General features: G+C 57.0%; 2 protein-coding genes across 8 annotated transcripts in view; one reads left to right on the forward strand and one right to left on the reverse strand.

The window, feature by feature from the left end:
• The window catches only part of PPP1R12B (protein phosphatase 1 regulatory subunit 12B), a 127,429-nt gene extending 126,356 nt beyond the window's left edge, over nt 1–1,073 (reverse strand). For all 7 annotated transcript variants that reach the window (XM_074849964.1, XM_074849960.1, XM_074849961.1 and 4 more), the window contains exon 1: nt 702–1,073. In XM_074849964.1, coding sequence (XP_074706065.1) covers nt 702–989 — 288 coding nt within the window. In that variant the 5' untranslated portion in view covers nt 990–1,073. The remainder of the gene's footprint in view (nt 1–701) is intronic.
• Nucleotides 1,074–7,961: 6,888 nt separating this feature from the next.
• CSRP1 (cysteine and glycine rich protein 1) lies at nt 7,962–22,655 on the forward strand. The gene is made up of 6 exons (XM_074850037.1): nt 7,962–8,113; nt 14,624–14,736; nt 19,269–19,437; nt 19,828–19,954; nt 21,826–21,919; nt 22,226–22,655. The coding sequence occupies exons 2-6, from the start codon at nt 14,625–14,627 to the stop codon at nt 22,300–22,302; spliced, it is 579 nt and encodes a 192-aa protein (XP_074706138.1). The 5' UTR covers nt 7,962–8,113; nt 14,624; the 3' UTR covers nt 22,303–22,655.
• Nucleotides 22,656–25,989: the final 3,334 nt, after the last annotated feature.

The following is a 25,989-nucleotide window of genomic DNA, read 5'->3' on the forward strand; positions in this document are numbered from 1 at the left end:
ACGTCGCTTATCTGAGATGCGGGCACTCTGGTCTCTGCAAAGGCTGTCAAAGAGCAGTTTGGGGAGTTTCAAGGCAACTCCGATAGAACACAAACACAGAAGCTGACGAGACGCTTCTGACCTTGCAAAAACCGCACCCCCCCCCGGGAAATTTTCGTAGAACTGCTGCAGTTTCAGCAGACCCCAAGCACAAAGTCAGAAGTTTTCCAAAAACTAATAAATTGGCCACCTAGTCAGGCTCGAGGCTCTGCCAGCCCAACGCTTTATTTTGCTAATTAAGCTACTTAATATCCCTGTGAGAACTCGGTACATCAAGCTGCTCGACTGGAATATGCTACCACGCTCCCCTCCAAACTAGGTCTCTGCTTCAGACACACGCTAAATATGCAGGAGGAGGCTCAGATCAAAGCTTTCTGTCATCGCTTTGTTTATAAACATCCCACTACTGGTGCCGCAGGTACCGCTCTGCCCTCCCCCTCTGCCAGCAGCAGGGGAAGCGTCTGAAATCGCGTCCCCCCCGCTCCGGGGCTGAGGAGGCGAGGGCAGAGCGAGCCCGTGTCCCCCCTCCCCCGGCCGCGGGAGCCTCTGTGGGGGCGCGGGGGAAGCCTCGCTCGGCGGCAGGCGAAGGGAAGGGACCGCCGGGCCGCCGCGCCCCCCGCCGGGCCCAGCTCCCCGCCGCCCCGAGCCCGGGCTGCCGGTACCTGGTGCAGGGCTGTCAGCCCGTCCACGTTGGTGGTGTTGATGCGGGCGCCGCGGCCCAGCAGCCGCTTCACCTCCTCCGTGTCCCCGCTGGAGCAGGCGGCCAGGAAAACGGCGCCCTCCTCGAAGCGGACGCGGGACCCCCCGGCGCCGCGGTGCCGGCCCCGGCCGCCCCCCGCCGCCACCGGCTCCTGCTCCGTCAGGGAGCCCTTCCAGCGCCGCAGCTGCTCGGCCCGCCGCAGCCGCGCCGACTCGGCCCGCTTCCCGCCCAGGTGCTCCGGCTCCGACATCGCCGCCGCCGCACTGAGGCGCAGGGAGCGCGCCGCTGCTCAGCCGGGAGCGGGGCGCAGCGCCCCCGCCGCCATCTTCGCTACGCCCCCGCCGCCGCCGCCGCGCCCGCGCCGCCCGCGCCCCGCGGCATCCCGGGACATGTAGTTCCCGCGGGCGGCGCCGCACCTGCCCCCGCGGGGCGGACACGGCTCCCGGCGGCCCCCGCGGCGGCCGCACCTGGGCGCGACCCGGACTACAGCTCCCAGCGGCCACCGCGCGCGGGCCGGCCCCGCCCCTCCGCCCGCCATGGCCGCGCCCTGCCGGCCGCGCGGGGCTGCTGCGCCTGGCGCCGGGAGCCCGCACCCGCCCGGCCGTGCCCTGTCTGCGCGCCGGGGCGGCCCGCGGTGCCCGTGGCGGGGCCTGTGGTGACGGGGCGGCCGGGGAGAATGGCTGAACCAGAAGAGCCCCCCCCGGGCCAACGCCGGCAGGTCTGGCTGCCCCTCCGGCCCGCGCCGTTGCCGGTGAGGCGTCCCGGAGGACGCTGAGCTTCCGGAGAGGCGGTTTCCCGCTTTTCCCGTAGTTAAACCTGGAGCCCGGCCGTCCCCAGGAGCTGCGAGCGAGGGGCAGCGCTCTGAGGGGACGCAGCCCCCCGCGCCGGGCTTGCAGCCGCCGGGCCCAGCGGGTCGCCGTCCTGCAGCGGCCCGCGGGGGGGGCGATGTGCGGGCCGGAGGCTGCCCCCGCCCAGCTCTGCCTGCTGCAGCCGGACCAAACGCGAACCTTGGCGGAGATGTTTGGGTTGGCTTCGCTGCGCCTTCTCGGAGCCCCCTCTCGTGGCTGGAGCGGCCGGCTCCGCACCCCGCGGTGCCCGCCTGGTTCTGCGCTGTGAAGGGGCTGAGGATCCCTCGCTCCCGGCAGGCAGTTTTCATTCTGAGTGGAGGGGCTGCCCGTCTTCTTCGGGTTATTTTGTGGTATCAAGCTGCCAAGCAGAGGATTTGCTTCAAATTGTTCCTTAGAGGAATCGCAGAACGAGCACACCGCTAAATGATCAGTGACAATCCCCCAGACCAGATGGCATTTGCTCATTAGTCTTAACAAAAAAACCCAGCAGTTTTCAACAGAGTTCCAGGGAAAACCCCAGGAACTGCGGTGCAGTGTATCTATCTGATATCCCCAGCGTGCTAGTTATTAGGAACCACTCTAATGAACAGAGTTAGGGGCCACATTAAGGGCTATTAAATATTCATAGCAATGCAGATCATGGTTCATTAGCAGTCTAAAATCGCAAAACTGGAGTTAGGAGTTACTAGTGTAGAAGAAGAGCCACAAGGAAGAGGGCTTCACACAACGCACGGTTTAGTGTGAACCTCCTGGCAGCAGGGCAGTAAGGATACGAGCTGTCGAGGTGGGTTTAAAAGCAACAGGACAAATTAATGGCAGTAAATCAATCAAGAGTCATAAATACAAAGCTGCCGTCCTCGGTTGAGAAAGGCTGCGGGTTGCTGGAGGCTGGGATCCCTCAGCACACGCTCCTGGCTCCTGCAAGAGATGGGGTGTGTGCTGGGTCATGCTCAGCGTGACCAGCTATCGCCTTCCCATGCTTCATGTTGCATTCTTCCCAGCGGGATCGGTTATTCATGATGACAAGTGTGCTGGGTCCATGCTGCACCGGGCCTGGAGCTCCTTAACTTTGCATCTCTTGCTTCAAGAATTTAATTACTTCTGGCTGCGTGCCAGGCTGATGTGAGCCTTAGCTCTTGCACAGAGTGATGGGCACAGCCACGTTAGCGGTTTTGTGAGCGCCTTCCCTATCTGCAAGGTGATAACAGGGCAGGAGGCCGTCCCATTTCCCCCTGCGACTGACAAGACACCCCATGCTCCTATGAAAACTTCTGGATTGAGGCTATCAACCATTTATATTTTTAAAACATGCCTTTTATTTTCCTGACAGGAATTTTACCCAGGCATATTTGGAGAGTTTTCTGCATTTGTCTAGGATTCCTGGACATCTGACTAAGCTTCTGGATGCCGAAAAGTCCTGCACAGCCACATCTCATGAGAACTGGCTGTAAATCACACAAACAGTGATCCCAAAACTTCTGGGGTGCAGAGCTGCTTTGCACACGCACAGGTTTGCGTGTGTCCCCGGCCCGTGGGATGCCCTCTGCACGCCGGTGGGTCAGTCCGGTGCCTTCCTGGAAACGTCGGCTGTCGTGAGCTTTCTGCAAACAGCCTCCACTCTGTAGCAATCACAGCCAGAAGGATGGCAGCCCCGTTCCAGATCTGACTTCTCTTGAAAATGAAATATATCCCCAGACCAAAAAAAAAAAAAAATTTTGGCCAGAAGAGGAGACTGTTGTCTGTGACTACAAGCTTCTTGCCATCCTTCCGACATCTCAGACACCCCGGATCCCTGACACGTGTCACTGCAGTCCCATCTCTGCTTTCCTATGTTCTATTCCTTCAAATTCAGTCCAGTTCTGGCCTTCCTTCTATTTCAGCAGTGTGTTTCTGAACAAAAATTCATTATTCCAGGTCTCTTCCCAAGATGATCAACGTGAGAACGCATGGCTCAGCAGTACATCTCCCAGATCCTGAGCAAAAACCATGTCTGTGTGCTCCCAGCAGCTAATATCTTTAAGTACCAGTTTCCTTCTTTTCAGTCTCTCTCTGAATTTCCTTTAACTGCTCTATTACAAAGAACTGCTTTATTTGTAAAATGAAATGACTTTCTGGAAGGGTCTAGATTTGTTCTTCTTACCTCTGCCAGCAGCGTGTTTGTCTGAAGTTAAAAAAATAAAAACTCCTACATCCCTTTATGTTCACTGAAAAATAATTTTACACCAGAGAGTGCCGTGGTAGATCCACGCAGGAATGGGACAGCCTGTGAACCCTGCTCTGAAGATTTTGATGGCCCTGACATTATCCCGTGAATACTACTGGGTTTGTTTCGAGCCCTTAACAGTATTTTTGATGTCTTGATTGGTTTTGGTCACTCCTTTTGGCCCCTCTGCTGCCAACCCAGGACACTGTTTGACTTAACCCCTTGGTGTGACCATTCCCACGCACCCACCCGTGTGGGACCCCGGCACGTTTAAACCGCACCCTCGTGTGCAGATTACCCTGTGGGAAACCGAGCAGGCGCTTCAGTCTTTTTGGAAATAAAACTGGAGCGGGTCAAATTCCCAGTTAGCCCACTGACCTGGCTCGGGAAGCTGGGAGACGTGCGGAGCGGGGGGAGCCTCGCAGCCTTTCCCACTCCCACGTCGCCGGTGCAACACTAGATGGCGTGGGGACCCACGGCACCGCTCCGCCGCCGTCCGGGCGCCCGCAGCCGGGGCCCTAAACCGAAAACTTCTGCTCTCCTGCACCCCTGGGCCTGCCGGGTGCTGCTGGGGAGATGGGGAGGCTTGCGGCAAGCGGAGGGGAATGGACAGCCGAAGCCAGCCCTGTGGTGCACAGTCCGAGAGAGGCACGGCTGCCGCGTGGGGAAGACACTGGGAAGTGAGATGTGGCAAATTTTGGACCCTCGACGCCCCCCAAAAGATTAGAGAGTGTCCCTCTGTCAGATGGCAAGGCATCCCACCGTCCGTGCTGGGGAGGGGACAGGCCTGGGCCGCGCTCACTCCCTGCGGATGGCGTTATGTCCTTCACAAGCCTGGTCTCCTCCTCCAGCCCCCTCCAGAGCAAACACTCAGAGCAAAGCCCAGAGCTGGGGTTTGCAGCAGTGGACCCTGAACTGGTCCCCGCTCTCCAGAAGAGATGTGGCCAGGCTGGAGAAGGTCCAGAGGAGGGCCACAAAGGTGATCAGGGAACTGGGAAGCCACAAACATGATCAAGGGACTGGGAAGCTACAGAGATGATCAGGGGACTGGGAAGTCACAGAGATGATCAGGGGACTGGGAAGCCTGCTGTATGAGGAAAGGCTGAGAGAATTGGGTTTGTTCAGCCTGAGAAGAGAAGGCTTAGGGGAGACCTTATCACCGTGTTCCAGTTTAAAGGGTGGCTACAAAGAAGATGGAGACTCCCTTTTTACAAGGAGTTACATGGAGAAGATGAGGGGTGATGGGTACAAGTTATTCTTGGGGAGATTCTGATTGGACACAGGAGGAAAATGATTCACAATGAGAACAATCAGCCACTGGAATAATCTCCCCAGTGGTGGGAAGTGGTGGATTCCCCAACACTGGACACTTTTAAGATTCATCTGGAAAAAGTGCTGGGCCATCTTGTCTAGAGTGTGCTTTTGCCAGAAAGGTTGGAATCCCTGAGGTCCCTTCCAAGCGGGTATTCTATGATTCTATGAATTTTGGGATGCAGGGACCTTTTCTGAAGCTGTCAGTCAGCTTTTAATACACCCACTCCACTTCCTCTGGAGAAAAGGGGTATGGGAGCCTCCGAAACCTGACAGCCCCTGCCTCAGACCTGTGGGAAGCCAACTGGCGGGGGCAGGTCCCTCCAAGTCTGCCGGAGCCTGGCATTTGCAGCACCATCTCAAGCGCCCTGTGTTAGACACAGCCTGAGTCATCTGGCAGAGGTTTCCCAACCTCCAGGGGAAAGGCTGCTCATCCCTGCGTGCTGTGGTGATGGCAGCTCTGGGGTATGTCTCTAACACTCTACAAGGCCTTAGGGAACCCTGTGGAGGGTCCGTGGCCATCATGGCCAACTGCAGTGGGTGATGTCAAGGGGCTCATGTCACCATCCTCTTCAGAAGGTGCCAATGTGCATCGTGGCAACTGGTAATGCCCCACTCAGTAATACAGCTGTACCCCGTTAACTAAGACCCACACGTTCTCTTCAGCGGGGCCCTGAACGCCCGGTTAATATGTTCCTAATGCCACCCATTCCTAATGTGCCTAGCTGATGAGGTGACCTGCTGTGCTCTGAGCTGTTGGATGGGCCATGCCCAGCAAGACTGGGTCCTTCAGGTCACCTCTGCCCTGCTGTCCATGCTTGGTCAGGGGCTGGTTCCCCCAGCAAGTGATGGCCATTCGTGCCCACTGTGCACACCCGGCATGGCAGCGTGGCTCCTCTCCCACTTGCATCCTGGTTCTCTGTGACAAAAGCCTGCCCTGCACACAGGACGTGAGCAGCGCGACCCCTTCCTGTGTTCCAGGCCTTGGTTCAGCACCAAGAATTTCTTATCCAGAGTTCAGGGCAAAATTACTGTCAAATCTAATGCCAGAGTTTTCCAGGTCCAAAGGAAGCACCTCCCTGCCGCTGCCCTCCCAGCCCTCCTCCCTTCCTCCCAGTTTCGGTAATGCACTCCAGCAGCCGGAGCAGCCTGGGCTCCTCAGCGCTCCTGCAAACAGGCTGCCTGCCCTAGGTGAGCCGCTGTGGCTCAGGAGAGGAGCATGGGTGGGAGGGGTCCCATGAGCCCCAGAGAGCAGTAGACAGCCTCTGAGTGCCAGCTGCCTTTTTTCTTTCATGCCTACTTGCATTTTTCAAGTACAAAAAGCCCAGCCTAGGCAAGAGAAACTAAATAGAAGCTTTTGCTAACTGCATCTTGGCCTGGCTTGACAATCCTGTCCATGAACACAGCAACTGGGGGCACTGGAGCATCCAGCTTCTCTCCATCCTCACCTACTACGGCGGCTGGAAGATCCTCATGGAGCACAGATGCTTCAGGGACACCCAGGGCAGAGGCTCAGGGTGGAACACAGCTACAGACACCAGCAAAACTGTTCCTTTCTCCTGGCTTCCCCTCCCAGACCTCCCTGTGGAGCTTCTCCTGGAAGGGGCTGCCTTTTGCTGGCCTCCAAGTCCAGGTGATGGAGCATTGATGGACTGACTCTTCTTTGAATCTTCCAGGACACCAAAAAAGCCTGAGAAAGGGAAAATCCTTTCTCTGTCTAGTGCCACCTGGTTCCTGTTCCCTGTGTGGGGTTTGCTGAGGATCCGGGAGGGTGTCCTGCTGTCCTGTTACAGCCAGCTTCCACGAGCAGAGGAGGAGTGCCCGCAGATCCAAGTGGGTGTTTGCCAGAGGGATGGAGAGTGGGAGTTTGTACCCCAGCAAGCTGAGAATCAGGCAGGGACAAGCTCATAAGGGAACGTCCAGACACAAACTGGGACTGCAGAGTCCTGCCTGGGGGTCGGAGCACGCAGCAGCCATCAGTGTTTGACAGACAGTTCGGTGCTGTGTCACACTGCAGGGCTTGCACGTGGACTGCCCTTGGCTTTTCATGGTGGAAACAGCATTACCTGGAGCCTTAACGTTTTTTATAAGGTCCTGGGCCTTCTCGGGCTCCTGTGTTGTATAGAAACACACAGGAAAAAAATGGGAATAGCAGCTTTGTAGCCCAGCAGCCACATTTGTAGCCCTGCGGCACACTCTCTGTGGGCTGCTCCTGGGACGTTAGGGCACGGAGGGCACTAATGTGTGGTGTGAGGGTACGGCAGGGTCAGTGGGACATCAGGGAGGTGGAGGCTGTATCTCTGCTCCTGCAGACTCCGAGGTTACACAGCGCCTGTAGTGCTTTGACCTTTTCACTGCCCCGAGCCCTCCCTTCGCAGCTCTGCGACCTGCCATCCAGCTGCCATCCAGCTGTGCTGGAAGCGTTTTCCCACCGCCCCTGCCACAGCCGTTCCCTGGCAGTTTCGTGCTGTCCCCGTGTCCCCGCACCCACGATAGCACCGTGGTGGTGGGTTCCCACGCGAAGCCGTTGCCAAAGAGTCGCTCCTGGCCACCCTGTTCTCTACACCTTCCCTTGCAACTTTGATTTGATTTTAGAGGAAAACGTTGACCTTAACAAAATACCGACTGATGGCACATACGCTTGGCAACCAGCCCGCAGGTTTCAGGGAGCCGTCGCGGCTGAGCCCCCCCCGTGGGAGTGGGATGGGGTGGGATTCCCACCGGCGTGGGGCCGGGGCGGCGCCGGGGCTGACCGGGGGGACGACGGCGGGGCCGTGCCGGGGCCCGGGGGTGGAAGGGGGGTCCCCGGCGCTGGTGGCGAGGCCGTCCCGCCCGGTGCCCTCCTCCGCCGGGCCCTCGGGGCGGCGGCCGCCGTGACATCAGTCCGGGCCGGCGCCGAGCGCAAAGCGCCGCCGCCCCGCGACCCGCCTTCCCCCGCCGCCAACAAAACCCCCGAGCGGCCGCCGGCCCCAGCCCCGCTCCCGGCACCGACCCGGCCCGGCCCAGCTGCAGGTAGGTGCGGGGCGGGGGGGCGGGCGCCGGGCCCCGCGGAGCGGCGCGGAGCCCCCTCCCCTCCTCCTGTCCCCTCCCGCGGGGCCCGGGTCCCGCTGCGGAGCCTCCGGGGCTGCCGCTCCTCCCGACCCGGGGCCCGGAGCCCCCCCCCCCCATCCCATCCCATCCCGTCCCTCCGAGCTGCTGCATCCCCGCTGCTCCCCACCCGCGCCCAGCACCCCCCCGCCCTCCGTCTGCGCCCCCCAGGCGCCTCCCCCGGGGTGCGGTGTGGGGCTGGGGGCTGGAGCGGTGTGGGGCTGGGGTGGGTGCGGGTGCGGTGGGGCCCACTGAGGCACGAAGCGGCCCGAGCATCTGTGCACATGGCGCAGGAGGCGGAAGCCAAAGCTCTTGCATCAGATCGGGTGAACTTCCCTAACCCGGCGGGGAGCGGGCACCGACGCAGCGCGGTCACTTCCCACCAGGACGCCAAACTTTGTGCTGGCGTTAATCTTAACCCTCCGCCAAGCGTGTCTGTGCCCTTTCTGCAAAGGGAAATCTCAGGGTTGTGGTCTCGAGCGGAGTCCTTGCGCCCCGTCCCCTCGCCACAACGTGGGCTCTGCCGTCGCTTGGCTTTGCAGCCGGAGCAAAGCTTAAACCCGGGAGACGGGGCCAGCTCCAGCCTTTCTGCTGGTGCAGACTGATGTCTCCTTGCGAGGACTCGCAGCGCTGAGGACCGGGCTGGGCACGTCCCTGAGCACAGCTTCAGGTGCCGCTTTCCAAACCTCAGAGCCAGCAGCAGGGCCAGCGCGTCGTGGGGTTAATTAGCACGTGGCAAAAATACTGGATGCTGCCAAGCTGCAGTATTAGGTAGAGGGAGGGATGGACTGGGTGAGATCGGCTTGGGCCGCTGCACCTCCTGGCTCTTTTGGTGGTGAGGCTGGAAAGGTGAGGTGATGCCTGTGAGCACTCCCAGCCCTGGGGAGCACTTGCTGCTTCACAAGTAGCTCAGCGCTCGCTGCTGCCGGACAGGCAGTGGTGCCTTCCCCTTCCCGTGGGTCGGTGGGCACCGTCTGTCCAGCCTGGGGCTCGCAAACGGCCTCTCCTGGCTCCTGGGTCAGGGCCCCTCCGGCCGGGATGGCAGTGCCTGGACTCTGCCCCTGCGGCGGCTGAGCTCAGCTCCCTGCTCCTGGGAGGCAACATAAAATGATGAGGACGTGACCGATCCGGGCAAATAAGGGCTTTGCAAAAGCTACAGTGAGCTTGATCAGGTTATGGATTTTGATTCCTGCAGGAGTCTGTAGCTTTTGTTAGCATACCTGAAAATGCTCTTGTTCTGGGTAAAATTTGGATTTTCTTTGAGGAGCCCAGTTGTGATAGGAAACTTTCAAGTTGCCTTTGTAACCAGAGCTTGGGAGCAGTCAACAGGCAAGGGAGGGGTGGTCCGCGGGCACGTTGCAGCTGGTGGGTGCTCGTCCACAGCCGGGTCTGGCGGGTGGCTCAGCGTGGTGCTGGCCTCGTGCTGGCCCCTTCCCTGGCACCACGAGCCTGAAGGCTGCCTTAGCAGTGGCAGCAGAAGTAATGCCTGTGTTGTTTTGGGAACGGTAGAGTAGATAAGCAGCGTGTGAGGATCACTCTGGACCTCGGACCCTCCCGACTTCCTCCCCTCCTCTCATGGCAAAGCCCTCGGACATGTGTGATCTGATACAGCTCCTGGGTCAGTTCTTTGATTTTTCCATGGTGATGCCATGTCCCAGTGCTTACCAGCCTCAGGACCCCGTTATCCTCTTGCTCACCAGTTCCACATCACTGTATCACAAATGACCTTCGTTTATCCTCACTTACACTGTTGGCGCCCAGAGTCTCCTCGCATCACGGCTCCACCCGGCTGGTACACGGCAGGGGGACTGTTCTAACTTGCCTCTTGTAGGGTTATTTCCACTTGTGCCCAGGTGATGTGGAAGCTGCTCCGTGACAGATGCTGTTTGTCTGGTGGTAATCAGACCCCAGGACTTGGGGCTCCTACTGTGGTTTCCTCCCCTTTGACTTGTCCCTTTGCCAGGCCATGTAATAATCCTGCGTGAACTGCTGTGAACATCATTAGGAGTGAATTTTGTGCAGCACTGATGGTGCTTTTCTGCCATCCACTTGTATTAACGCTCTCACTGGAAAAAAAAAGAACGTTTTACATGGGCCAGCATGAGTCTCCTGTTGCTCAGTGTGAGTCTCCTGTTCCTCAGTGATCTCCAAGTGATTGCTCTGCAATTAATTACTGTAGGATTTTAGTAGAACATCTGGGCACATACATGGGAAAGGTTTTCCAGCTATTGCAGAAGCTCAAATGGTTGAGCTGACATCCTGGTGGCTGCAGGTGAAGTTCACTGGAGGGTGTAGGGAGAGAACCTGCACTGCTCTGAGTGCTCCCGTAGCAGGGAAGCTGTGGTCAGACGGCGGGTGCTGCTTCAGCTCCAGCAGTTGAAAACAAGCTGCTCTCAGGCAGGTACAGCAGTGGTGTGACATGAGCACACTGACCTTTCAGCCCACTTGAAGGAGGGGGTGACCCTGTGTTCCTGCTGCCTGAAGGCTTGGCTTCATCTGCTCCCTGCTTCCCCTTAGAGCCCAGGTTTAGATGACATCCCGAAGCACCAGGACATACTGGTTCCATACTGGTTTATGCCTGGTTGTTCAGACTGCCTCCCAAACTGGTGCAACACAAGCCCATCTGAAACATGGGTGGGTCTTTAGCTTTGACCTGGTGAGCTGTACCGCTGCAGTCAGACATCAGACACTGAAATTAGAGTTGATCTCCAAAAAGTGTCAGGCTTGTGTGGTTCTGCACAAGCCTCACTTGTGTCCATGCTTTCCAGCAACACGGCTGTTGATAAAAGGATGGTACCTTGGTTTTTGAGGCCCCTTGCCTTATCCAGAGCAGATGTTGGACCGGCTCGGAGGCTGAGCCACGCTTGGCACGGAGGATGCTGTCTGTAGGGCTCTGGTTGTGTTTGCTGCGAAGTTGTGGTGCACGGGATGTGGAGCTGCAGGAGGGAGGAAAATAATCTTGTTTTTTGGCAGCCCTGGGTGTCTCTCTTGCCTATGCTCAGTGAGGTTTTTGGCTGCAGGACAGTCACCTCCTGTTCCTCATTCTGCGTGGGTCTAATAGTGATTTGGAGAAGTGCGACTGCGGTCACCAAGTACTGCAATTGGGCAGAATATGGTGCTCAGCTTCATGGTGCAACATACTCTGAAAAATATGTTGAAAGAGTTGCAAACTCTCTGACATATCTTAAAGTAGTCATTAATTAGGGGATTGGGATGACGGGTCTGTCTAGAGGGCTATTGTAAGGCTTTTGCTGCTGAGACGGCTGGTGCAGGTCCCAGGCTCTGTGAGCAGGGTGCTCCTATTCTTTTTTTTCCTGCTAATACTGACCTGTAGCATAAACTCCTTTTTGGTCTCTCATGTGGCCTGCCAGGCCCTCAGCATGTGCCTCTGTATGTTGTTGACTAAGAGGGAATTCCCAGCAACTGAAATCTTATCTCAGCTTTTCACTGTGCCCAGCTGTGAGCTATCACAAGCCCATGTATCCCCAGGAAAAACTCATTTTCATGGTCTCTCCCCCCAGAAAACCCAGGAGGTCTCGCTGGGATGTGACTTTGCTGGGGCTGTATCTGTGCTTCTGGGTGCTTCATGGTGGGAGTTACCTGCTGAAATCAGTGACGTTGGTGTGGAGGCACCTGCAACCTTCCCATGGTGGATGGAGGAAAATAAGCAGCAAAAGGGTTGAACGGCTCTTGTGGCAAACACCAGATGAGCTTCACCCAGAAGCATCTTTTTTCCTCCTGTAGACTTACAGGCAGCTCAGAGGAAGGTGTCCCCACTGCCGATGTCTCGGTTTGAACAGATGAACCCTGCTGTTCGGGACAAACAGAGTCTCTCTTCCTTTGCTGCTGCTGTAAAGGGGGAAAAAATGTGTCATCGAGGCAAAGGGGAGCAGCTGGCTCCAAACTGTGCCAGGCAGTTTGTCCCTGAGCGTGCCTGCAGATGCCCTGGCCGTGGACCAGGGAGTGATGACAGGGGGCTGCCTGCATGAGGCTGCCCACCAAAATCAGGGCTGGTGAGTCCCAGAGGTGGGGTCTGCTGGCTGTCGTGTTTGGAAAGGGATGAGGGTCCCTGAGAAATTGTAGCCAGCGTCGTGTTATTCCTGACAAGGGGTCTGACACAGGTGGGCATGGGGGCAAAGGGGGCCAGTGGGCTCCCATGCCATGCAGGTGCGGGTGTCTCCGCTGCCTGGGCTGGCAGGGGGCTGCCGCTGGATATTTCTGCCCTCCAAGGAAACTCCTGAACCAGGTCAGGCCTTCCTCCTGGTGCAGGGGGGAAAAAACAGGCTCTGGAGAGAAACAGTTTGTGTCCTTTTAAGGCAATCCAAAGGCTGGGACTGGAACCATCAGGCTGGAGGGGAGGGATTTGGCACGGGCTGCGCAGTGGTGGGAAGCCCAGGCTGCAGGGTGTTCGGAAAGGAGACTTCCCGCCTGGGCTTCTGCAATCACACCCCAGTCACAGCTCCTGGGGTCCCTGGAGCCAGCAGAGCCTCTCCAGCCCCCGCTCCCAGCACCCTCCACAGCTCTGTCTGTCTGTCCCATGCTGAGACCCTCCGTGTGTCCAGGAGCTGGAGCTGGGCTAGAGCGGGGCCTCTGTGCAGCCCTGCCAGCGTGTCAGCCCTGACCCACGCCCTGCCTGCCCTGCCTGCTATTATAACCAGGTTGAGATCAATTTCCCTTTTGTATTGCCTGACAAAATACTCTTACGCAGGGAAAAGCTCAACTTTCCCATATCCTGGAAGGTACAGAGACCTCGCTGTGCCTGTGAGAAGAGGGTTTGCAGCATTTCATCCTCCCTCATCTCTCCGTTTGACGTTCATACAGCCTCTGGTCCTGTTGTGTTTAGCATCCATCTCCCCGACTGCCTGCCAGGCAGGGCAGTGCCGCCAGCTCAGCCGTTGGGTGGGGGATTGGAGACCCAGAGATGGGGTTTCAGCTGCCCAACGTGACCCAGGGATTGGGAGCTGCTGCCAGGAGTGGGCTCAAAGGCTGTGCCCCGGCAGACCCAGATCCCCTTCCTCATAGCCACGCAGCGAGCCGAGGGAGGTGGTGAGATCCTGCGCGTGCTGTGGGGTGGCACACGGTGTAGTGTGAAAATGGTGTTTGGTTTTGGGGACCTTTAGCTGTTCAGGAGTTGGGAAGCACATGGCTGTGCCTGCAATGGGGAGGGTGACTTCTGTTGCTTGTCCACACATGGGAACAGAATGGAGAATTACAGACGTGTTGATGGAGAGAGGCCTCTGGAGACCTCCCAAGCTGCAGCTTGTGCCCATTGACCATATATCATTGGGCGCCGCCAAGAAGTGTTTTGTTTTGTTGTCTTTGTAGCAACCCTAGGCTGCTGTTAGATCCTCTTTAGCCTCCTCTTGACTCCACTCAACCAGCCTGCCGCCCTCAGAATCTCCTTGCTTGAATGTCGTGAGGTTTGTGTTGGCCTGGTCTTAAAGTATCAAAGCCTCTCTGGGTTGGAGCTCTGCTACTTGTGTTAGCTGCTCACAGTATCTTGGGGTTATCTGCAGATCAAGGGGCCTCTTAATCATGTCTCATCAGATACATTTCAGGAAAGAGGAGAGAGAAATAGAAGCATTTATATCCTGCCAAGGAGCTGCATGGTGGCTTAGGTTGGTGCTCAGGTGTTCGCCCTGCACGGGAGCCTGTGTCCCTGGGGCTGCTGATTTCCCAGACTCTGTGGCTGTACCTGCAGTCCTGGAGGGGACTGAGAAGCCTCGAGTACGGGGGGAACCTGTGAGCAGTTGACCAGGCAAGGCACAAGCTAATGATGCTGTGGGGGACACGATGCCAGAGCCCGCTGTTTGGTGGTATCAGGGGTCAGCTCCTGCCCTTTGGGCAACCCTGTTTATACTCCTGCGCTGTGGTGGCAGAAACGGGAGAGATGTTTGAGGAGGAGAAGCTGGAACTGTTTCCAGACAGTGTGACAGCCTGTGCCCTCTCCAGCATCCAGGATCGGTCACCCTGGCCATTGCGTTGCCCTGTCGAGGGGTGATAGCAGGGCTGTGACCTAATGAGGTGACGGGGCCGTGGGTACCCCCGTAAGTGCCGTCTCCCATCATTGTCCTGCTTCCTCCCCTTTCCTGGCACAGAAAGGAGCTGTGAGGTGCCATGGCTTCCAGGACAGGGGCATTTCTGCAGCTCCTGGCTGGTAGGACCACTGGTCCCCAGGAGGCAGCGGATACTGCTGGGTGCTGTAATGATGGGTGCTGTGGGCATCCTGAGTTCTGCTAATTACCAGCCCTGTGAAGCTGTGCAGACAGCAAACCTCCGTGGGTGGTCTCTGCGTGCGCAGATGTGGAACAGTTGCCGGAGCACTGCTGGTGGGTGCCCACTGTGGTCACCTTGCTCTGCCGTCCCTGCCTCCTGCCCGGCCAGCGTCCTGCCTGACCTCCTCTGACGCTGTTTCTGTCTGTGCTTTTTCTGCAGGATGCCAAACTGGGGAGGAGGAAAGAAGTGTGGCGTCTGCCAGAAGGCAGTGTACTTTGCTGAGGAGGTGCAATGTGAAGGCAGCAGCTTCCACAAGTCCTGCTTCTTGTGCAGTGAGTACCAGCCCTTCCCTCGCCCCTCCCGTCCCATTTCCTGGCTCTCTGCCGCCTGGGCGCCCCGTCATGTCCTGTTTATGGGCCGTGTAAACGCTCGTTAGGATTTCTCTACAAACAGCCTGGCGGTGGGAGCCATGTGGCAGGTTTTCTGCTTTTCTCCAGACTTGGAAGTTAGTTCTGCTAAAGGAACACAAATCCCAGGACACCAGAGGCTGTCCAAGCTGTCAGGGCTGACCTCAGTCAGCACCCACACAAAAGATTTAGTCTGTCCCTACACCAGGGAAAGGCTAGGCTGAGTCCTCTAGACTGTCTCCAGATGTTCAAGATTGGAGCATGAGACAGGGACTCTCCAAACGGTGGTGGCAGGAGGTGGCACATTCCATGCAATGCTCTGAGGGGATGCTAACTTTAGTCTTCTAAGTGGCTTTGCCACACTAAAAAGGTGGTGTTGGGGCTTGGGAACTGGCATGGGATCTGCCCCTGTGTCCCAGGACATGATGGAAGAAGATGTGGTCCTGTCCTGGCCCTTCTGCTGGTGGAAGGCCTACTGTGAAGTGCTAAAGCATCACCTCCAGCCTGCCTGAAAATCTGCTATTGTGGAGCATGTTTCTGTTGCATGTTTGGACCCAAGTGTTGCCTCCAGGGAAGGGCAGCAGAACAGGATCTGGCTGTGGGTTAACTCAGTGCAGAGATCCTTCCTCTACCTGCTCTGCAGGATCCTACAAGTACTCTTGGGTTCATGCTGCAGGTCCCAGACACCCTTCCCCTCCCTTTGGGGATACCAGGGCAGCAGTGCAGGGACAGGCGAGTAGTTGTTATGGTGCTGAGAGCAGCTCCTTAACCCTGGGGCATCCAACTCCAGGGGGACTGCAGAACCTTTGAATAAAAAGACCACTGTCCTCAGCCTGTGTTTTACCAGATTTCTGTCCCCTGCCCTTGAAGACTATCACATAACAGACCTAGTGATTCTCATGTGCTAACAGGAACATGCACGTTGCCTGTGTCCGCTGATGGCTCATCAAGACACTGCATGTGACACAGAGCACCAGAGTGGAAGTGCATCCTCAGAGCTGCCCTTGTAGCAGAGTCCCACTGAGGTTTAACAGTTTCTCAGCTGATCCCAGGACCCTGTTCCCAGTCTCACCGTCCCGTTGCATCAGGGAGCACAGACGTGATCTTTTCCATACAGGCAGGGAGCAGAGCTAGGGTCTATAAACAGGCACACAGCTAGAACTAATCTCAGTAGACCTATTCCAGCAGGGAAATACCAGTGTCCTCGTGGGGCCGATCCCCGCCGTGCTCCTGTGTCCTCCTGGCTCGGATACTGGATACTGCTTGGCCAGCCTGTCTGGGATGCAGCATGCGCAGACGGATGAGGACGTGAGAGAGGCTGTTGCTGCATCTCTGCTCCCTGTGCAGCACGAAGAGTGGCCAGCGTGGCTGGTAGCTCTTGTATGTGGGAGTTCCCAGGCTGGAAGCCTTGCTGGGTTGTTTAGTTTGGAGAAGAGGAGGCTGAGGGGAGAACTCATTGCCCTCTACAACTCCCTGGAAGGAGGGTGCAGAGAACTGGGGATGAGCCTCTTTAATCAAGTAATAAGTGATAAGACAAGAGGGAATAGCCTCAAGTTGCACCAGGGAAGGTTTAGACTAGATGTGAGGAAGCATTTCTTTACAGAACAGGTAGTCAGGTGTTGGAATGGGCTGCCCAGGGAGGTGGTGGAGTCCCCACCCCTGTAGGTGTTTAAGAGTAGGGTCGACATAGCGCTGAGGGATCTGGTGTAGTTGGGATCTGTCAGTGCTGGGTTAACAGTTGACTAGATGATCTTCAAGGTCCTTTCCAACTGAGATGATTCTGTGATTCTGAGACGACTAAGAAGGGGAGTTGCAGAGAGTCTTTCCCTGGGCGGGCAGGGTGATGGCAGACTGTGTCCTTACTGTGGCTGCTCCCTGCAGCAGGAAATCGTGTTTCTTCTGCAGCCTCAGATAAGGAGGGTGAGGAATGTTACCCTCATCTCCCCACCACCACTGGCTCTTACCTCCGTATCAATGGAGGACCTCAGTGTGGGGACAAAGATCCCCTTGCAGCTGGATTGCTAGGGAAAGCTTCTGCTGCATGATGCTGGCACCCAGAGCGCGGGGCAGGCCTCCAGGTGCCACGAAATCAGGCAAAAGGTGTTGCTTTGAGGAGGGAATACACGGCCAAAGTGGGAAGGAAGGTCATCCCGTGTCCGCTCATGGAAGCAAGTCACCAGGGAGTGGTTCTGAGCCGACTACAGCCAGGGCTCCTGTCCCTGTGCTCTGCAGATGTACGTAATCACACTCCACATGTACCCCAGCGGTTCTGCCCACCCCAGCTGCGGGGTCCCCAGTTCAGGCCATGGCTTGAGTGCCAGCCCACAGTGCTGCCTGCTGCTCCCACTCTGGTGCCGCAGACTGTGAGCGATGCTGCATTCCCAGCCTGCTCCCCAGTGCTGCATTTGGGCCTCATCAGGGAACTTGAAGTCATTATCTTTAGCGGAGAAAAACAAATACTTTGACCTGATCTGCCAAAAAAATAATCAAAAAGGAGCCAAACCTACCACAGTGCATTAGCACTGGAGATTGGCTCAGGGAGTGACTTGGTGATTGACTCAGTGGCATCGATCCAACTGAGTCAATAGTACACGGCAGAAATGTGCTGTAATGAGACCGTTTGGCCTCTGAAAGTAGCAGCAGCTCTTGCCTAATTGTTTTGTGGAGCAGCTCTGCTGCTTTTAGAAAAACAAAGGGTCCTTAACTCAATGAGTGCGGCACGATGGAATTTCTGCAATGTAGAAACCCAGGAGCTGGGGGCTGATTTCTAGGAAGCAGATCAGGAAAGAATTTTTCTGCTGCCTCTCAAAGCGGTCTGTGGCTGGTACAGATGGGGGGCTGTGAAAGCTTAGGTTAGAGCTTTAAATCCATCCAGCACTGTGGGAGAGAAGGACAGATGCCTTTGAGATCATTCATTCCCACCCCTAGGACAAAGCTCTTTAAATGTGCCCAAATTCCCCTCCTGGAGGGTCTGTCTGAATGCAGAGTTGCTCCTGGTGAGCTCCAGGGTAATGTGGAGAGAACTCCAGCACCAGCCCACGAGCCTGGCAGCTACGGGACGGGTTAACCAGAGCTGATCTTTCTCAACAGGGATGTGTGCTCCATGCCCAGCTCCTGCCGTGGTGGGACAGGGGAGCCTGTAGCCAGGAGAGGATCCTGCCAGATCCTCCTTAGATGGCAGGAGACGTTTCCCTTTCCCCCTCCTTCTCCCAGCAGCGGCACACGGGGTTCTCCGTGGCCCCAGAGGAGAAGCACCATATTTAGTAACTGGGCCGAGGAAGATTGCCTCTCGCCCGCGTGGTTTGTGCTCTCTGCTGTGTTTGCATTCCTGTGATATTGGTAAAGGCCAAGAAACTTTTCTGCTGGTGAAGAGGCCAACGGACTGCTGGGAGCCTCAACATTTAAGCAGGATGGGGAAAGGCTGTGTCGCAGCTGTAACAGGATCTGTTTCAGGGCTGGCTGCCAGCGCTGTGGACTCTGCCCCAGGCATCTGGATCCTGCACTGGGGCAGGTAAACACTGGAGATCACTGCGAGCCTGTTTGGGTGCCGCTCGCCTCCCGCTCCGGCTTGCTGGGCGGCGCGTTCCGGGAAGGGTTTGGAAGCTGACATAGAGGCTGAGATCAGAGCTGGGACAGGAGTCAGGAAAACCTAAAGATTGGGAGAAGAGTCTGTGTGGCCTGAGCCCAACACCAAGCTCAAGCTCTATGTGGGCTCAGCTGGGACCCCAACCCTGGCTGCTGTTTCCTCCTGTCCCTTCTCACATCCCATATTGATCTGATCCCCAAGGCTTGAACACCCGGCTGAGTAAGTGTTCCTCACCTGAGACCACCCTGTGCACACATCCTAATCATGGCACCGACCCGGGGTGACACGTTCGCATGAACTCTTCATCATGCTCTTGGGGTCTAGAGAGGCGACTGTGCACAATAGTGTAATGCAGCAAAGAGCTCACAGTGCGTCAGCCGTGGTAATGGCTGCAGGTCTGCTTTCAGTCTGAACACAAGTTAAAATATATTTGCCTACATTACTTTCCCCCTGAGTGCCTATCGCTTTGTATTTGGAGTGGACTAGGAGTGTGGCAGAGCTGCAGCTGCAGTGGGGCAGGGTTGTCCATCCCTGTGCTTGTGAATCCTGCAGTGGTTTGTAGGAAAATTTCCACCCCCGCTGGTTAAAGTGCATCTCCAGGATACCAGCATCAAGAGGGTTAACAGAGCTTTTTCTTAGTATCAACCTCGTAGCTTTGGTGGTTGCTTCCTTTTAAAGCCAGACAATGTTCTTGTTGCGATCCTTATCTCTGGCTGTTTTGCATGCACTCCGTTTAACAAGGATCTTGTCTAGGGTTTCCTTACTCCTTGAAAGCTGAGCTGTGCTATCCCTTGTGAGGACTTGTTTTCTCCAGCTAATTAGTGAGCTCTGGATGAGCAGGCTAATGGCACGGCCCTCCCCTCTTTTCTAGTGGTCTGTAAGAAGAACCTGGACAGCACCACCGTTGCTGTGCATGGAGAGGAGATCTACTGCAAGTCCTGCTACGGCAAGAAGTACGGTCCCAAGGGCTATGGATACGGGCAGGGAGCAGGGACCCTGAGCACTGACAAGGGAGAGTCTCTGGGCATCAAATATGAAGAGTGAGTTTAAGTCTTGTTTTTGAAACTGGGGTATTGTGGGCACCTTCTGTCCGTTTGTGATGCTTGGCCGTGTGGCCCGTGCTGAACTTCCAGCAGTATCTAATCTGGAGAGTGCCGTGGGCTGCCCTGCCTTTCTGCTCCTCGGGGGAAACCCGCTGAACCATATTTGTGGGGTGGGATGGGGCTTGACGGGACATGTCCCCGTTGCCTCAGTGTGCTGCCCATCCCCTCCGAGCACACAGCTGTGAGGCTGGAGTTTCCGTGGGGCTCGACACATTGAGCCTAAAGCTCCAGGCCCTTCAAAACTGGATTGGGATTTGTGATCCCATAGCTCTTCCCTCCTCCGTCTTGCTTGTGCAGCCCTGATCATGAACTCCCTCCCATCCGCAGGGGCCAGCCCCACCGACCCACCAACCCTAATGCTTCCAGAATGGCCCAGAAAGTCGGAGGTGCTGATGGGTGCCCTCGCTGTGGTCAGGCAGTGTATGCAGCCGAGAAGGTGATTGGAGCTGGAAAGGTAAGAAGTGGGATGGAGTGGATGGGGCACACACATGCCACAGGTTGCTGTGTGGTAGGGAGGCCTTCAGAGAAGGTCTTGACCTGACCCACAGGCTGCTGCAGGCTGGGCTGCCAGCACCTCCAGCTGGCCTTGGGGTCTGGTGGTCATGTTCACCTGGAAGCCTGGCACCAAAAAGAGATCTTGGCATGTCTGGAAACCACATTCTCCAGGCTGCATCACTCTTACAGACTTGTAGATGGAAGAGAAATTCATTTTATACTAAATATTCAGAGCACTGCTCAGCAGAGGTCACAGTGGACGTCCCCGCTGTTAGATGTGTTGGGAGGATGAGCAGTGACGTGGACCATGGCCACTGCCACCACTAACTGAACAAGTGCAGTGTCCAGCGAGCCTTCTCCACCCTCTGCCACAGGCTGGAGTGCCGCAGCCCAGATTCGGGGCAGGGAATGAATTCCAGTGGTCAGCGCTGCCCATAGGCAGGGCAAGGTGGTTGGAGGTGGCCACGGGCTCGGTGCATCTCCCTTGGGCTGTTCTGCTGGTGGACTGGGTCTGCTCAGGGTCAGATGTAAAGGACCAAGGCAACAGCCCTGGTACTTCCTAGGTCAAGTTCATCACTTCACCACAGTCCTTTGCATCCCGAGCTGTGGGCTCATCCTAGCCCAGCTCTGGGAAGCCCTCTGTAAGGCATGGGGACACTGTCTGCTCTGTCAGCCCTGGGAGCCCAGGGGAGGTCCCTGCCCTGGAGCACCCTTTCCTCTGAGGACAGGTACACAGGCAGAGCTTGCCCTGCCCTGGCAGCTTTGTGCCGCAGGGGACAGGACAGCCATGCTGGGAAAGCCTCACTGCCTGACTGGTGACGCTGGGTCACTCACTGACCCCCGTCATGCTCTGTCCTCCCTGGGGTTTCTGTGTTTGTCCTCTGTCCCCAGAGCAAGGAAAGAAGGCATCTAGTCAACAGAAAGGGCCTCCCAGCATCATCATACCCTAGCTGGCAGTGCAGGTATTTGTGAGGGACATGTTGAGGGTCAGCCCAGGGTCAGAAGCCAAACTTACCCTTAAAATCATGACCTGGGCTGCCTGGTAGGCTTCTGGCCTCAATGTTTAAGGGGAGCCAAAGCTGGCAAGCAGTTACTCTCAACCAAACCCGGAGAGGATTCCAGAGCATGTATTTCATGTGCTAATGTTTGCTGGATGACTCCATCTGCTACCTCCTCCTCCAGCCCCCTAATTTCACATTTTCTTCCAAAAAAGGTTTCATGTTTTCCAAAGTGTTTATTTAAATTCCTCCGTGAGCAGCTCTGGCTACTCTAGGTCTGCTGGAAGGCTGTGAGCTCATTTATCCCCAGAGGACTGGTGGAGCCGTGGGGGGGTGTTATTTTTAAACACTGGCTGATTTCTGCATTCTTAGTATCTGTTTGCTGCCTTCCTTGGAGCTGTAGTTGTGTAGGGGCAGGTGTCCCAACCCTGCTGCCACCCCCCCAAGCTACCCTACAGCAGCACTGGATCTCAGCTGGATAACTCAGGGGATTTATCATGCTGCTCAAGAGAGGACGATCCCCAAAGAGGGGAGTGACTGCTCCTTAAAAATGGTTTTACATAGTATCGTACAAATTACTTCTGCAAGTGGGGGTGAAAGCTCTCTGAAACCAGATCAACATGGGAGCAGTGACCACACCTGATGTTTCCTCTCTGTATCTTCCCCCCTGGGCTGGGAGGACCACTCTTTCCAGAGAAAAGCTTTCATCCCGTTCACACCTCTTTGCCAACTACTTTGGGTTAGAAACAGAAAAGTGACCCTGTTTGGTAGCCAAAGCACTGCTGCCTTGTCCCCGGGTGTTGTCTGACTGGGCTCTGCTCCTGTCCCGCAGTCCTGGCACAAGTCCTGCTTCCGCTGCGCCAAGTGTGGCAAAAGCCTGGAGTCCACCACCCTGGCAGACAAAGACGGGGAGATCTACTGCAAAGGTGAGTGCTGCCTTCCCGCTGGCTGGTCCTGGACTCCAAAGGGTGGAGGCAGGGGGTGAAAACCCCTGTGCAGGGAACCAGGATGGGACTGAGGTTTGGGGAGGTGGCGGCCCCAGCAGCTGTGTATGGGGCTGGATGTGCTGGCTGGTGTAGAACTGGGGCATTTCCCGCTGTGTCTGGGGCCTCTCTGTCTGCCCAACAAATATGACAAACCCTGTCCTCTTTAGGCAGTGCCTGCTTCGAGAGGAGGACCTGCTCGTGCTCAGCCGCTGGCCTGACCTGTCTCTCCCTTCCCGTCCTCTGCAGGTTGCTACGCCAAGAACTTCGGTCCCAAGGGCTTTGGCTTTGGGCAAGGTGCCGGGGCGCTCGTCCACTCGCAGTGAGGCACCAGGAGCTGGGCTCTGCTCGCCCAGGGCTTGTCCATACCAGCCTGTGCTGCCCAACCCTTCCCGCACCCGCAGTGAGCATCCTCACCATCATCAGTAACCACCTGCTGCTTCACAGCATGAGCCCCTTCCTCCCTGCCCTGACCCAGCGCACCCTGAAGCCGTGGGACTCCCAACATCATCCCCATCGGGTCCTGCTGGTGTGGGTGCCGGCGGGGAGACAGCTCACACGCACCCGCAGCGAGGCCCCTGTGCCTGAAACGTTCTGCTCCGCGTTGCCCGTCCCGCTGGGATGGGTGCTCAGCCGTGCTGTGTCACTGAGCAAGCAATAAACATCAAAGCTGACCCACGCCTGGCCTCGCTGGAGAGTTTATTCCCCTTCTGGGGCTGCGGAGATGCACTGGGTGACCAGAGCTGGAGGTCAGGAGGTAGAGGGAGGACGGGAAATGTTTGCAATCATGGCTTGCAATTAAAGCACGAAGGCAGGAGCTGCTTGGTGCGATTTGACACGGCCCAGCTGTGGCTGGCTGAGCTCTGCGGGTCGGCTGGGACAGGCTCTCCCCCTGCTCCCGTGGTGGAAAACCATTTCAAAAGCAGCGGTTGATGCTGGGAGGCCCCGGACAGACCTTCTTGGGTGTGTCGGTAGCACAACACGTGTGCACACCCTATCGAAACCCCTATCAGTGCTTTTAGTGGCACCTCTCCAAACAGGCGTGCCCAGCAGTGCTGAATAATTAACAACTTTTCACCTACTCCCTGGATTTTTAGCAGCACTGTGGATCATTAAGCCGTCAGTTTGGCAGCTTCCCAGATTTAATTCATTTTCAGCTGAACTCTTTACTTTCTTGCTCTGATTTTCTCTTTTGACCGGTGTGGCGTACCCACAAGATCAGCCTTGCTGCATCTTAGAGTTATGAACTCCACAGGGAACTTAGTTTTGGTTTTTTTTTAAAGTTATAAACATTGTGGTTGAGTAAATGAGATGGGTAGTGTTTTGAGAAGCACAACAGAGGCAGAAATGCTTTTATGGGGGAGGACTTGGGCTCCTTTATCAACTTAAGCACTTTCTGCCGTTCATCACACCCTCAGTTTTTACATGATGTTTTTGAAGCTGAGATGGGGAGTAAGCTCTTTAAAAATCTCCAAAAATCCCGCCCCCCCTCAGGTTTTCTAGCCTGGGACCCAAATTCTAGCTGGTCCCATTGCTCTGGGGTGTGTGCTTGGGTGAGGCAATAGCAGATGGCACTTGGCGTGTGGAGCAGACAGCCCGGGTTCAGGGATGCGGTAGTGGGCCGGGAGCTGGAGCACAGTGGGCTCACATACCGCCCTCGGTGTGGAGACCGAAACCTGGCTCCCTCCTTTGGCAGAGGCCCTGCTCCCCCGCAGAGGCGTGGGGGGTTAGAAAGCTGCTGCTTTCTCCATGAGCACGCGGTGGATGCTGCGCTGCTGTGGCGTTTCAGCTGGATGTGCCCCAGGCAGGGACTGTGCCTGAGCAATGCTGTTTAGTCAATAAAGCTAGAAATAGTCTCCTCTTCCCATAGTTGTAGAGGTTGTGTTGGAGAGAGGGGAGGTACTGACATGTCACAAGTGTGGTGGACACTGTAGAGGCCATTTGCTCCTGGAGGCCTGGTCAGAGCCAGGAGAAAATGCTGGATTTGGGTTTCATGGGGTCACAGAAAGCTGTAGGGTGGAAGGGCCCTGCAGAGGTCTTAAGTCCAACCTCCTGCTTAAGGCAGGGCTAGCTCCACAGGTCAGGTTGATCAGAGCCCCTGGCATCCAGACAGGTTTGGAAACCCTCCAAGGATGGAGGTCCCACCACTATGGGTCTTGTCACAGCGGTGCACCATCCACCCAGAGAAGGTTATTTTCCTTATGTGCATCAGAGTTTCCCTTGTGGCACCTGTGCCCATTGTCTCTTGTCCTTTTGCCATGCAGTGCTGTGTCTCCTTCGCCACAACCTTTCTCTAGGTAGTGGAAAACTGAAGTTTGGTCTCCCCGAGCCCTCTCTTCTCCAGGATCTCTGCTGAGCTTTCAGCCCCAGAGGTTCCAGGTGACAGCATGGGCAAGGTCCTGGGACAGGGGCCTTGCCCTGAGGGTTTGCAGTGGGTGCTGCACGCCTGCTGAAGTTGCACTGTTCACCTGAGAACGGCTCAGGGAGTGACAGAGACCAACATCCACAGCGTGAGCCCATGGGGACACCAGGACAGGCATCGCTGGGGCTGTGCATCCAGATGGAGGGCATGAGGGGGCCTGGGGGAGGTGGTGGGCCAAGGCCCAGGAGAAGCAGTGGGGGATTAAGGTGCTTTTTGGACATCTCCTGCCTGAACTGCAACGGGGCAGTGGTGACCATCTGCTACCCTCTGCTGGTTACTGCTCCCTGTGCACGGCACAGCCCGGCGCTGGTCAGCTGGACGTGTCTGGACACCTGCACCCAAGTGTTGTCCAACTCCCTTTAGAGGCAGCAGAGCCACATTGCACCCAGCAGCACCCATCCCTCCCTGCTGCCGCGTTGGGGACTGCTGCAAAAGGGGCTGTGGGACCCAAACGTGCCTCTGAAGAGACGAACCAGAGTGTTGGCTCGTGGCTGAGCACCCTGCAGCCTGGGGGCTGGTGGTGGTGGTACCGCTCTAAGGGGTTGGATTGGAGCCCTCTGAGCCCCATGGCCAGGGGTGCTGGGGGGGTCTTGTGGCAGGGGATGCCACTGCCACCGCCTCGTCCTGGCCGTGAGTGTTTTGTGGGAGCGTCACTGCAGTGGCTGCTGAGCCAGCCTGGGGCAGGACTTACGTCCCCCCAGCTGAGCCGTGGCAGCCCCCGTTACCTGCCGGTGAGGGCTCTGCGTGGATGGGATATTCATGGGGACCGCAGGCAGCCCACAGAGCAAAGTCTTTTTCTTGCCAGCAGCCTGACGCAGTGAGTCCTGTTGGGTTTGCTGGAGGGCAGGAGCTGCGGCGTCAGCCTCCCGGGCAGCCTGGCAGGACGAGCCTCCTGCCCTGCGGGTCTGGGAACGGACAGCCGGGGAGAGAGGAGCGGAGAAAGACTTTGTCAAAGGTCCTTTACATCCACGGCTGCAGGAAAACGACCTTCCCTTAGTGCCTGGGGCTGGAGAGGCAGCGAGCAGCGGAGCTGGGGCCTCGGCGGGGGCGGTGGTTTGGCAGCCCTTGGCTCTCCCCAGGGTGGTGAGGAAGGAGGCTGGGCTGGCTGGTGAACCAAAAGTGCCCACAGACATCCCAGCTCGCCAGGGCAGAGCCAGGAGTGACAGTCCTGAAACTACCCCCCTCCCAAATTTCCAGGGCTCAGCAGCCCTGGAGCTGAGCTTTACCTGCGCGTGGGAAAACAGCCTTGGATGCTCCTTTTTGGGGTGTGGGGGGGGGGAACCCACACATCTGCTCTGCTCCTCCTGAAAGTGCTGGGGTGCTCGGGGTGATCTTCGGGGCTGCACTGGCCCCCCCAGCTCTGCCTGGCCCCGCGCTGCCTTTGGCTGTGGGGGTGGTGAGGGCCTCAGGGGAGCCAGGGCCGCCTGACGTCAGGAAACCGGGTCTGCTGGGACACCCGGGACCTCTGCCAGCGTGGCGAGGTTGGCCCCGGGGAGCACGAACCAGTTCCTGGCTCCGGCAGCCGCTGCCCTGCCCTCTTAATGAGGGATAATTAGGTGCATCTCATCAGCGCTGCAGACTTGCCCCCCAG

Source organism: Strix aluco, chromosome 25 (genome assembly GCF_031877795.1).
Source record: "Strix aluco isolate bStrAlu1 chromosome 25, bStrAlu1.hap1, whole genome shotgun sequence".
In the NCBI taxonomy this organism is placed as follows: Eukaryota; Metazoa; Chordata; class Aves; order Strigiformes; family Strigidae; genus Strix; species Strix aluco.

Excerpts from the sequence above, each read along its gene's own strand:
- CSRP1 (XM_074850037.1), top strand. The coding sequence starts at position 14,625 with ATGCCAAACTGGGGAGGAGGAAAGAAGTGTGGCGTCTGCCAGAAGGCA. Across the intron at positions 19,955-21,825 it reads AGGTGATTGGAGCTGGAAAG|TCCTGGCACAAGTCCTGCTT; the intron begins GTAAGAAGTGGG and ends CCTGTCCCGCAG. Across the intron at positions 21,920-22,225 it reads CGGGGAGATCTACTGCAAAG|GTTGCTACGCCAAGAACTTC; the intron begins GTGAGTGCTGCC and ends CGTCCTCTGCAG.